This window comes from Rattus norvegicus, chromosome 11 (assembly GCF_021556685.1).
Source record: "Rattus norvegicus strain SHRSP/BbbUtx chromosome 11, alternate assembly SHRSP_T2T, whole genome shotgun sequence".
NCBI lineage: Eukaryota > Metazoa > Chordata > Mammalia > Rodentia > Muridae > Rattus > Rattus norvegicus.
Genome location: NC_141544.1, coordinates 65,394,376 through 65,407,394, shown reverse-complemented (window position 1 = coordinate 65,407,394; position 13,019 = coordinate 65,394,376). Strand labels below are relative to the sequence as shown.

Sequence of the window (13,019 nt, the reverse complement as noted above, 5' to 3'; positions counted from 1 at the left end):
GCAGCTTTCATTCAAAGTTTATGTATTTATGTACTATGTATGTATGTATGTATGTATATGTGTATGTATGTGTCTTTCTGTCTGTCTATCTGTCTCTATCTATCTATCTATCTATCTATCTATCTATCTATCTATCTATCTATCTATCTATCTATCATCTTTGGTTTATACAGGTTGGAAAATCAAAATATTTCCCCATGATTTTTTTTTCTTTGCAAAATGGAAACTCTTGGTTAATATTAAGTCTAGAAAGTTTTGATTCCCTCTACACACATAGCATGGAGTGCACAGCTCTTCTGTCAGTAGCATATGCAGTCTTACTTCCTAACATTCTTACCTTTCTATTATTTTATACTCAGCTTCACATTAATCCTGGTCTCTCTTAGCCTGATCTAGGTCTCCTGATTAACACAGTCAAGAAGGAGATGAAGAATTTAGCTTTCCTAGATTCTTCAGCTCACAATATATAATCAAGGAACAAGCGTGCTTTACTACAGACCTGTATCAACAGGAGATAAAGAAATGAAAGTGGTTGTGCTTAATTTAACAATTCGGGGGAAGTACAGCTGCCTGATTCTACTATTAGTATTTTGTTACTGCTGTTTTTTGTATTTTTTTAAGGTTTATTTATTTTATTTACACTGTAGCTGTTTTCAGACACACCAGAAGGAGGCATTGGATCCCATTACAGATGGTTTTGAGCCACTATGTGGTTGCTGGGAATTGAACTCAAGACCTCTGGAAGATTGGTCAGTGCTCTTAACCACGAGGCCATCTCTCCAGCCCCTGTTTTCTGCTTTAAAAACTGTCTTGACAGTGACTGGATTCAAGCTTCTTAACCTTTTACCCCAGTCTCCTAAAAATTCCAGTGTGATTGACAGAGAATGCTGTACCTACGTTTCATCTTGGTCTTCTATGGTGTCTCTGAGTTGGTGAGATAATGGCTGCATAGTTTACAGTTCTTAGTTTAATTACCTGACCATTCATAGAAGAATTAGAGAGGAAGGATGGCCAGATAATTAGGAAGGAATTTGGAGTCTGTATGATCAAGGTCTGCATTCTTTTCATCCAGAAGGGAAGAATGGAATGGAAAGGAAGATTGTTGGAAAAAGTATTCTAGCACTTCTTGTAAATAATTGTTTCTAAAAATGCTAACTCATCCTCTCATTAAATTGTCCACAAATATCCTTATTTCCCTTGATAAGTTGTAGTATTTTAGATCAAAGTTAGAGTTTCAAAATATTGTCAGGTCCCATTCAAAAACAGGTAAAATGGTGTGTACAGAAGTCATGTGATCCATTTAAAGGATGGGAGCCTCCAAAAAGAACATTTTTGATTAAATTTCATGGCATGTATCTCTACAGAGTTATTATTCTGGTTCACAAAATATGTATTTAAGTTTCTCTACTAACTGGTGTCCTGCAGGGTCCAGATTGCCAGTGGCTTTTGTCCTTTCTGCTGTTGTTTATCTAAGCGAGTTTGTAAGATATTTTAACTTAGTGTTGATTCTTTTGCTTTAGTAGTAAGGAATGGGAAATAGATTTGCCTTTTTAATGAACCTTGAAAGCACATGAGTGTTGAAAATAAGCAATCAATGTAGGGAAATTAAAAAGATCAACATAAAAGGGCCTATCTTATTACACAGTAGGTAACTATTAATAACATTTTGGTTTGCAGGTCTCCCAAGATATTTCATTTACAGTCAATTATAACCTCACTGTGCTTAAAACAATCAGGATAATGATATCCAGAATAGGTTTTCTGTAACTTCTTCTCTTAAAATAAAACTTAAAATATTTCCATATTTGTTATATGATCTACATAATCATTTACAAGCTTGGAGTATTCTACTGTATGCATATTTATTCGTAATTTAATGCATCTTTATAGACATTTCTTAATTTCTCTTTTGCTCAAAAATTTCCACAGTGACTAGATAATGGTTGAATGTGGATCTTTCTATAGATTTCTGATTATTTCTTTAGGGAGAAGCACCATAGGCATTTTCTGAAGAACGCACATGTTCCCAAAGCTTTTTGGTACATACTACCATGTTTTAAAAACTTGTATGAATTTGTTTTTATCCACACTGTTATAATATTATACATTTGGGCAAAGGAGTTTTTGTAAATTATTTCCCTTTTTCTTTTCAAGTTTGGTGAGAAACCCAGGAGGAAAGCAACATCATTCCAATTGATTACATCGCTGCATAAAGTAATGCACATCTCTTGAGTTGATTACTTAATTGTTATTATCTTGTGTGTGTATGATGGGTGTGAGCATGCATGTCATAGCATACATGTGGACATCAGAGAACAGCTTTGGAAACGTAGTTCCTTCCTACCATTATGTGGATCCCGGGGATCAAGCTAAGGTGAATAGGCTTTTATGGAAAGGACATTTACACTAAGGTGGAAAAGATAGAGCTATCTGGTTATAGTGACAGGCTTTGGAAGTCACTTTGGTGGCACCCCGGACTAGGTTCTTTTGTCAGTCCTGTGGCTGGTGGGACTCTTGTCTCATAATGATTCCCACTGGATAGACTGTTCTTAGGTAATAGGAAGCTAAGGCACCTCATTGTTTACCTCTCCAGAATATGGGTCTCTTGTGCCTCAAGAGAGAACTAACGCTGATGGCGCAAGGTGTGCAGAACCAAGCCAAGGTGGAAACAGCACCGCAGCCCTTTCTTCCCTTTCTCTATCCTGCTGCTTCCATCACTCTTAAAATAAATGCTTTAAACAATCTTAATTGTGATTCTGAAGAATCTGACCTAGAATAAAGGCTTTCAAAATAGAAAAGTGGAGAAATGACTTCTTTTGTAAAGAAATCTCATTTCTTAGCTTCAAAAGCTACAGCATTGAAATGCAAAGCAGCTGGAGATGATTCACAGTGGAACTGTGTCTGTTGGGTAAGTATTGACTTGCCACAGGGAAGAAATAATGTGTTTGGTAAGCATGTAATACTATTGAACTCATGTTGTGTGTCAGATTCAACTGACAGATTTAGACTTTCTGGGGTTCTTTTGTGGCTTGAAAAGTGATTTTGTGTTTCTTATGGCTTTTATTTCAGGAGAGCATAAATAAATTGATGGCAGATTTGAAATCAACAGCACCTCATTTTGTGAGATGTATAAATCCTAATGAGAACAAAATTCCAGGTAAGAACTAGACATCTCTACACTCTGCAGTAAAGAATGCATTTTAGTTCAGACCTGTTGAGTGTACATTGAAGAATTATTTACTATTTCCTTTATATATGAGCAGATTTTCACATGAAAAGATGAGAGGAAATGAAATGTGAGGTCTCTGGACCCTCATCAAGGCTTATCGAACTACTTCTGGGTTGTCATGCAAAAAGATTTCCCAAAGTATGCTCCAAATGAAATTGGTCTTTGAATTTTAGGTTAAAACGTGGATGTGCTCCCATTTAATTCATTAGAAAGAGAAACTATTTTTAAAGAGATTGGATATTAAATCAGGATGATATTTTAGCACATGAATAGCATTTGGTCTTCATTTTCTAAATTGACCAGGAAGATCATTTCAGAAAATGTTAAACATTTTTCTCTAGTAATCTTTCCCATATTATCTTCCTTAAGATGCCTATTTATGTAGTTATATACTTCTGGACAGTAGACACTTTTTGCAGTGAATTAATGGTGGAAGGATATTAATGAGAGAATGGTGATGATTTTCCCATTTGTAACTCTCAAAACAGCATTTCCAAATTAAACTATCTGGATCACATTCCTTAAGCCACAATTTAAAGCTTTTCAGCCAACTATTTGGAAGAGTAATATTCTTAGAGCTTTAGTTTGAGGAGTTTAAAGGAAACTATATCACAAGCACTGTGTCTTTGGAGCATCAAACACTCTTGAAACTTATATTCTAATAGTGCTGATTATGATATGTGTAGGTCTGCACTATCTTATATTTCTATTAGTTATCATAATAAAGAACGTAATCTTGAGAGACTGTGATATAATTAGGTAGACTGTGATATGAAGTAAGGCTATTGGAATTTTTACATGAAGACATTTCAACATTACAAGATCATTTGTGTGTGTGTGTGTGTGTGTGTGTGTGTGTGTGTGTGTCTTAGGACTAGAATAATACAAGGCTTCCACACATTCTAAGTAAAGATGCCATATTTAAGCCACATTTTTAGATCTCAACTGGGCTTCTGAATGCATCTAAGGGTTCTGCTTTAGTCTAGCAAAGAATGCAATCAGCTGCCTCTGAACTTTGGGGCAATTCTGCTACCTATCAGATGACTTCTATGAAATCAGTGAGAATTTCATCAAGTTTTCAACAAAAGTGTTATGCTATAAAACAAGCCTTCGTATGTAATAAAGAGGAAGAGTGGGTTTGATCTTAAAGTGTCAGGAACTTCTGACCACCCCTGCCTCGTTATAAAAGATGCAGTCCTTATCATCATAAGAGGATTGGAATACTGACATATGGCTTAGCTTAGGTCTGTGATCTGAGATACAGAGACACAGCAGGCTTTTTTGTGCAAGATGGTCCTTGTCTTTGTTCAGAGTACTTGATGAAGGTCAGATACACTGGCTCCTTGAAAGGCTTTTCAAAGCCTTCCAACGGAGATTCCAGCTGACAGCTGCGGAAGGGCTGTTCTTTTTGAACAAAGTGGTAATAGAGGAATGCTCATACTATAGAATAAATGCAGGCACTGGCAACATAATAAGGGGGAAGGGAGGGCAAATGTGGCCAAATTCACTCTAGACTCTAGGCATAAATGCAAACAGAATTTTGTGGTTGGTCCACCTCCCCCTATCATTTTACCCATCCTGCTTGTAGTTCCTCCCTCCTCCTACTGGAAATAACAGCTCACTTTTGTGATCTGGTCACCCTCTCTGGCTGCTTTTAGTCATTAAGTGGATAGCACAAATATATGATGTCAGTCATTTACAAATAGCAAAATATGTGATTTTTTATGTTCCTTGAGAAATTGCCTACAACATCTTCTATATCTATATATGTGTTGTACATTAAAAAGATTTGTAGGTAAATCATGTCTGTAGAATCCATCCTAGTAGAACGAGTTCTGTAAGTATCATTGGGATGGGAGTGAGTGAAGTCCTGTGAACACTCATGCATGGTGCACTGAATTCAAACATTTTAAAGCCTGAGATGTAGCAATGAAGGTAATATCTGGTATGATTGATGCTTGAAATGTGGAGTCAGTGTATCCCTCTCTTTCAGGCGTAATGGATCCTTTCTGGGTTCTCCAGCAGCTCCGCTGTAATGGTGTTTTAGAAGGGACTAGAGTGTGCTGCAAAGCATTTCCAATTCGGATGCTGTATGATGACTTTAAACAAAGGTAGATGTACATTTGAGCTCCCAAAATTCTGAAGCAGTCTGTTCTGTTCCCTCTGCATGGAGTGTTTATGCCTACATTATTAATTTGCTTGGTGTACTCCACTCTATAAACTGGTGTGTTTTTTGTGCTGATGAGATATATGCTGACACAGTTCCATATCATTTATTCTTAATTTCAATATCTATATAGCTGTGGTGCCTTTAAATCTCTGATAGTGGATATTAGGCCCATATATAGAAGAAATATATATGAAAGGAAGATGGAGAGCCTGAAGTGCATCTTGGAAGTGTACATGCGGCCACCCAATCAAACCGGTGGTTTTGTTTGTTTGTTTGTTTTTTTTGTTTTGTTTTGTTTTGTTTTTTAGCAGCTGTGAAAAGACGGATACCAGCAATGTGTAGGTAGGAGCAAGCAGGCATCTTTGCTTTCTACATTCTGACTTGAATAGTGAAAACCATCAAGTTAATCAAGGAAATTTTAGCAAATCATGGTAGAGCAAGAAGAGCACCTGTCTGGAAATTGAAAGACAATTCATCATCAGGGTGAAAAGCTTTTACAAAAGTCAACTCAACCTTTTAGTTTCCCTGTCCATGTAATAGACATCCTTACGCTTTGCCCATTTCCTCTCTTCTACGTCCCTGCTCACCCAGTCAAATTAAGTTGATCACCACAGCACTGTAGAAAATATAACCTGACCCACAGGACAGACCACTGACAGCATCTTCACTAATTGAGGCCAGGGGTCTTGTTATAGCTGAGAGTATAAGAAGGCGAGAGAGATATCTTTAGTAGCCTGTTCTAACTTGTTTCAGATTACTCTGAGTCATATGATACCCTGGTTCCTTCTCAAACTAGGTACTGTATTCTAAACCCAAGGATCTTTTCGAAGAGCAAGTTTGTGAACATCAGAAAGGCAACTGAAGAAGTACTTGCCTTGTTGGAGATAGACCAGTCTCAATACCAGTGTGGAGTCACCAAGGTAACCCAGAATGTCCAAGAATGCATTTGGAGGGAAGTGGGAGGAAAGGGTGTGTATTTAAAAATTTAGGTCAATTCTTAATTATTAAATAAGCTCTTTAGTTCTTGTGAAGAGAAATAATAAAAATAGAGACAAACTCACAGTGGAAACTTCAATTCTGTTAGAGAAAGAAAATCCATGTTTACTTAAACAAGTCAAGATTTAGTTTACATTATTTATTTCAGTCTTGAGGGTTAAATCTAGGACCTTGAACGATCTAGGCAAGAACACTGTAACTGAACTACACTCTGTATTGCATATAAATTTGTATAACTAATTGTCTAGTCAAAATTGTGTCAATATATAAAATACTGAACTGACCTTTCTGTGCTAGAAAACAGAGAGTGTAAATCAGGTTCTCAGAGATAATGCTTGCCTATGTGAAATGTCTTATGGAGTGGGCTGCACTGGAAAAATGTATTACTTGAATAATTTAGTAATTAAAAAATCAATTATAAACCAAACCCAACTTATTTAAAACATGATCGTGTAAATTCTACTTTACCCAAGAAACCCAGGTTTTTGGGTAATAAGTTTGATCTTATGTAGTAGTCAATACCATGTTGTTCTTAATGACATCCGTGTAAGAGTAATTTTTTGAAGGAGAATGGGAGGATCCAGGTTGAAGAGTTATCCATCTGTCTAGTTTTTGTCTATCCATCCTCCCTGAGCTTGTCACCTCATCCTTCTGCCTCTGCCTCCTGATTTGCTAGGATTCTAAGTACACGTAAACAAACCTACCCCTGAAGTATAGTTTTATGAATATTACTTGCTTTTTTGAATGTTACTTATATTTTGAGTAACTAGGAATCCTGTGTATCATCTGTGGTCTCTTCTTTATAGCTCATTATTTTCGCCACATGCCACCCATCAGGGCTAAAGCTCACATGAGCTAATGAGAATCCTAAGTGACTGACGTTTAGGAGGGTTTCATCATAGATGGGCAAACGAAAATGAGAGGGACCTATGACAAGAAGGGACATATTTTAAGATTCACTTTCACAGTTTTTCAAGGCACATCTAAGAAGGACCACATGATTTCTTCTATGAAATTTGTGTCTTAGGTAGCTATTCACCTCACCTTTGTTCTTACTGATTACTCTCAGGAAATGTCAAGTCTCTCACGTGTAGGACAAAAGTATCTTCTAGTGCATTGGTCAGTAAACTATGGTGCAACAACTATATGGCTGGTTTATAAATCACTTCTGGAATGCTTATATCCCAACTAGTACCACATTCTTTTATGCTTAGCTGGTTTCTGTGATTTCTCCATGCTGCATACTCACATTGTAGAATGTGGAGCTAAGAACTGCCGATGAGAGACAACGTGTGACTTTTGTCTTCCTGGATCTGGGTTACCTCACTCAATATAATCTTCATTAGGTCCACCAATTTTCCTACAAATATCATGATTTCATTTTTCTTTATAGCAGAATAGTATTCCATTGTGGTATGCATCGCACTTTCGTTATCCACTCATCTGCTGAAGGACATTAGGGTTCTATTTCCCTGGACAGTAATATCAATGGACATTAACACAGGATGTATAATTTCATGGGGTCCCACTCTTAGCCAAAGAACCACTGGCAACTAAAGACTGAGGAGAATTAGGCTCTCCTAATTATGTATTTGTGAGTGTGCATGTACACACACATGGGTGCACACACAGGGAGAGAGAGAGAGAGAGAGAGAGAGAGAGAGAGGGAGGGAGAGAGAGAAGAGAGAGAGGCAGAGAGGGAGGGATGGAGGGAGAAGGACAGGGAGAAGGACAGGGAGAGGGAGAGGGAGAGGAAGAGGGAGAGGAAGAGGGAGAGGGAGAGAACTAAAATATGCTATCAGTTTGGAGGAGAAACTTGGGAAAGATTCAAAAGAGGATAGCTAGAAGGAAAGGCATCTGATTTTATTTCGATTAAACTATATTGAATAAACCACTTTGAGCATACTAAAATCATTTTATATTTAGAAAAGCAAACAAGTATTCAACACAACTGTTTATGAGTCACCATCCCAGAAATGTTTTTTGCTCTGTCCCTCACAGAGATAGCTGTGGACTGTGCCACATCCTTTGGAGTGCTGGGTACCCGAGCCCATTTTAAAAGTTAGATCATGTTCTTCAAACATAATTATTATTAATCAAGGGGAAGTACAGAGGAATGAGCACAGGTTGTCAATGTGTCCAATATACAATGTCCTTTATAACCTTCAGAGTTAAAACATGACATTCCTTAGGATTTAAATTTTACACAATGAATGAACACGTGCAAAGACATAGGATTGGTTCAGCTCTCCCGGAGACTAACTTCAGTTGTTCGTGGCATCTTTCAAAAGACTGCTGAACTCATCTGATGAGTGACATTGTGTCTGATTGACTTCTTTTAGGTGTTTTTTAAAGCTCGCATTCTGGACCGGTTAGAAGAAAGAAGAGATGAAAAAATATCTAAAGTCTTCACTTTGTTCCAAGCCAGAGCACGAGGAAAGCTGATGCGCATTACATTCCAGAAGATTCTAGAAGAAAGGTATTAACTCTCTCTGTTCTTCTCCCAGTACTAGAGCAATTCATACCTCAACCAATGTGACTTTATTTCAGTGCCATCTAATAGACTGTGGTACAGAGCCGAGTCTGCTGAGGCTGCGTCTTGAAAATCTGTATACAAAAAAGAGGGAAAAAAAGACATATGAAAGGCCTTTCTGTCTTCCCAATGATCCAGATATTATTTCTGTTTCTTCCTATCTTCGCTTTAGGAAGGTTAGTTAATATTTAGGATTATGGACATTGGAAGGTGAATGTGTAAGGCAAAGTAATTCTTTAAATGAACAAACCATGAACAAGAAATTCAATATTGGTAATAATTTTCCCTTGATGTAGTTTAACTTCTGGAGAGAAACCCACAAAACTTAGTATAAGTTGTTCGATTTACATTTTGTTAATTCTTTTTGTCCAAAGCTGATCAAGACGAGACCATAACAATTATTCGTGAGACATCTCCTGAGGATATTTGTAACTCTCTTATCAGTGCAGCATGGGAGTTTAGTTGCAAGGACCATGTCTTCTGGGTTTTTTGTTTGTTTAGTTTTGTTGTTATTTGAGAGAGAGTATTATGTCAGCCCTGACTAGCCTAGACCTGTAGGTGGGCTACAGTTGTCCTACACTGTGTAGACCAAACTGGCCTTGAAATTCTAGTCATCTATCTCTGAGCCTCTTACAATACTGGGATTGCCAATGTGTACTACCATACCTAGTTCCAATTGTATATACTTATAAAAATTTTAATTTCTTCACCTTTATTTCATTTATTTATAAAGTGAGGCCATTAAGCCCATTGTTTCTAAATGATTTATCTATGCTCAAAGCCCCCTTTAAAGTATATCTGTGTTGATGAATGTAGGACTCATAAAATCAAGATCATTAATTTTTTGTTTTGTTTTCAGAAAGTTATTTGATAGCATTTATTAATTATGCTAATTATGCTAATTAATAATGGATTCCTTTATGACAGTTTCATACATATCTATGAAGTATTCAGATTGTATTTATTGCCATTCCTATCTCCTTGCCCCTTACAATCAGCCATTGCCTTCATTTTGCTAATTGGTCCTCCTTATGCTTTCTGAGTGTGTGTGTGTGTGTGTGTGTGTGTGTGTGTGTGTGTGCACGTGTGTGTGTGTATGTGTGTGTTTTCTGTGAGTGACTAGACTTCGATGCTGGACTTGGGGCCACATCAAGTTATATTGGTCACTCATCCTCAATAATACAGTTATATTATATTATATTATATTATATTATATTAATATTACAGTTACTCATTGTGGCCACATTTGGAAGAGAGACAAAGAGATCCATCAACCCCACAATATCACTTTGGAGTCTTTTTTCATTTACTGGATATTTTCTTTATTTTCATTTCAAATGTTATCCCCCTTACCCCTGCTTCTATGAGGGTGCTCCTCCACTCACCTTCCTACTCCCTCCCCCCGCCCTGGCATCCCCCTACACTGGGGTATTGAGCCTTCACGGGACCAAGGACCTCTCCTCTCACTGATGCCTGACAAGGCCATCCTCTGCTACATATGTGGCTAGAGCCATGGGTTCCTCCATGTGTTCTCTTTGGTTGGTGGTTTAGTCCCTGGGAACTCTGGGGTGTCTGGTTTGTTGATGATGTTCTTCCTATGGGGTTGCAAACCCCTTCAACTCTTTTCAGTCCTTTCTCTAACTCCTCCATTGGGGTCCCCAATGATTGGCTGTGAGCATCTACCTCTGTATTTGTCAGGCTCTGGCAGAGTCTCTCTGGAGACAGTTGTATCAGGCTCTTGTCAGCATGCACTTCTTGGCATCTTCAATAGTAGGCCATTGCTTAAATATACCACTATATATTCCTTAAATAGTACAGATTAAATTTGTGCTATTTAAATGTCATGCACCATTCCAGTATGTTGCAGTTTTCAAGTGATATTTTAATATTTCTCCCATTGTTTTATGTAAGATTTTCTTGAAGATTCTATAACTCACAATTTTCTATTCTCTGACTAGTTAGTGACAAAGCACAGATAGGGATGGCCATTCTCTGGGTTTCAGGTTGCCCCCACTTTTTACTTTGTAGGATATTATTTTCTGATTTACAACTCAGCAATTGTCCATCAGAGTCCCCTTGCTGCATACTTTCATATATATGTAGTACTTTAGACTTTGATATATTTCTGACATTGGCAAAAGCTGTCATTTGCATTTAAAGAATGATGTTAAAATTTTTGATGTGTTTTTTTTAGAGATTATTGTCATTTCTTCCATTTTCTTTTTGTAGAACTTTTTTTTTTAAAAAAGGAACTTATTAAACTTTCTGTGTCTGTTAACACATTGTTTTTCTAAATTAACCTATGTGTTAAAGTTTGATAGATCTTTAAAACACTTAACCTACTTTGATTTCACACTGATACATTTTGTAATAATGTTACAGTGAAATTTTTAAAAATAAATTGACTGGCCTATAATTTTATTTAATTTATATTGTGCTATATAGTTTTAGATATCCTAACCCTGAAAAGAGTTAGAGAATGTTTTCTTTCTTCATACAGGATGTTTTTCTAATTCCATATTCCATATTCTCATCATTGACCCTTAGGTACATTTGCCTTTATCATAATTTGAACTTAATTCTTTTTGGTGAATTTCATAATTCTTAATGTGTCAACATATTACATTTTGAGTCAGATTATGAATTATTTACTAAATAAATAATTATGTGATATTATGAATTATTTGTTTATATTATACAATAATCAATTATAACTTCTAAGTATTTACTGTGTCTATAATTGTATTCCCAGAAAATAATCCTCAAAAAGTCATTATTTTTGTATTGTTTATTTTGCCTTTCTTTTGTATATATGTATATATATATGTGCACATGTATGTATATTTAATGTAGCAACATGATAACTTTTATTCCATTTTCTTTTTCTCCTCAACTTCATTAATTTGTTACCTCATTTTTGTGCTTTCCTTCAATTTGTTTTCAATGTATTCTTTTCTTTCTTCCGGTGTTTTTCAAGTTTTATTGAAAAATTATATGTTTATAGTACACAATCTGATGTTTTCATATGTATGCATTTTGTGCAATGATTGCAGCAATCAGGCTAATTACTATATTACCTTATATAGATAAATTTTGTGTGTGCTGAGAACATTTAAGATCAACTGTATTTAACTAGGCATGATGTTGCATGCCTGTAATTCCAGTATTTGGGGAATGGAGACCGAAGGAAGGATCAGGAGTTCAAAAACCATCTGGATTGTATGCTATGTATATATTACATAATATGTATTTAAAATATATTCTCCCCAGAAGTGGACACATCAGCTACTTTTCTCAATGCTGTGATTAAATATCTGAGTAAAACAAGCCAATGAAAGGAAGGGTCTATTTTGGATTGTTTCTAGAGAGATTTAATGGAGTAAGAAAGGTTAGTGGTCCACTGTCAGGAGCCATAATAGGACAAGATAAAAACTAGCAGGTGATCTTCCTGAGATAGTATACTTTGGATTATAATATAATCTGTGACAGATTTGTGGGCTCAGGCAAGACTCAGGAGAATTCATTTTAGGAAAGATTTATGCTATTAATATGCTTTGCCTGTTATTATTAAACATATATAACAATCACTAGTTATTAGCTATTAGCTCAGCATTTTGATCAGATCTCTGCAGATCTACGAAGATGTACTGCCTTGTAGTGATGCTATATAGACAAATAGATGACTTCTTAAGTATAAGTATAAGAATTGCTAAAACTGTATCAGTGATTATTAAGCTTTTCTACAGTGGGACTGCTATTATCTTCTTTTCTGATAGTCAAAACTTCAATGAGAACTCTGTCAACCTCCCATGTGTCACGAGTTAATTGCTCTTAGAGAGTAACCAGACTTTCTCCTACTCAGAACACATTCCAAGAAGTTGTAAAACAGTTAACCAAAGGTCCTAAAAAGGGAACCAATGATTTATTATAGTTGCTAGGACAGAAGATAAAATATTTTTATTCTCCCTTCTAAGAAGGTCTGAAGCATCCACATTTTGGTCTTCCTTCTTCTTGAGCTTCATATAATCTGTGAATTTTTTTAGTTGTTCTAAGTTTTTGGGCTAATAGCCACTTACCAGTGAGTGTAGACC

At 36.2% G+C, this 13,019-nt stretch overlaps 1 protein-coding gene across 1 annotated transcript in view; it reads left to right on the top strand.

The window, feature by feature from the left end:
• Positions 1 to 13,019, top strand: part of Myh15 (myosin, heavy chain 15) — a 141,357-nt gene that overhangs the window by 55,969 nt on the left and 72,369 nt on the right. Inside the window, exons 17-21 of the mRNA NM_001446751.1 lie at positions 2,155 to 2,214; positions 3,070 to 3,157; positions 5,223 to 5,340; positions 6,196 to 6,319; positions 8,738 to 8,874. Of these exons, the coding sequence (NP_001433680.1) occupies positions 2,155 to 2,214; positions 3,070 to 3,157; positions 5,223 to 5,340; positions 6,196 to 6,319; positions 8,738 to 8,874 (527 nt within the window). The remainder of the gene's footprint in view (positions 1 to 2,154; positions 2,215 to 3,069; positions 3,158 to 5,222; positions 5,341 to 6,195; positions 6,320 to 8,737; positions 8,875 to 13,019) is intronic.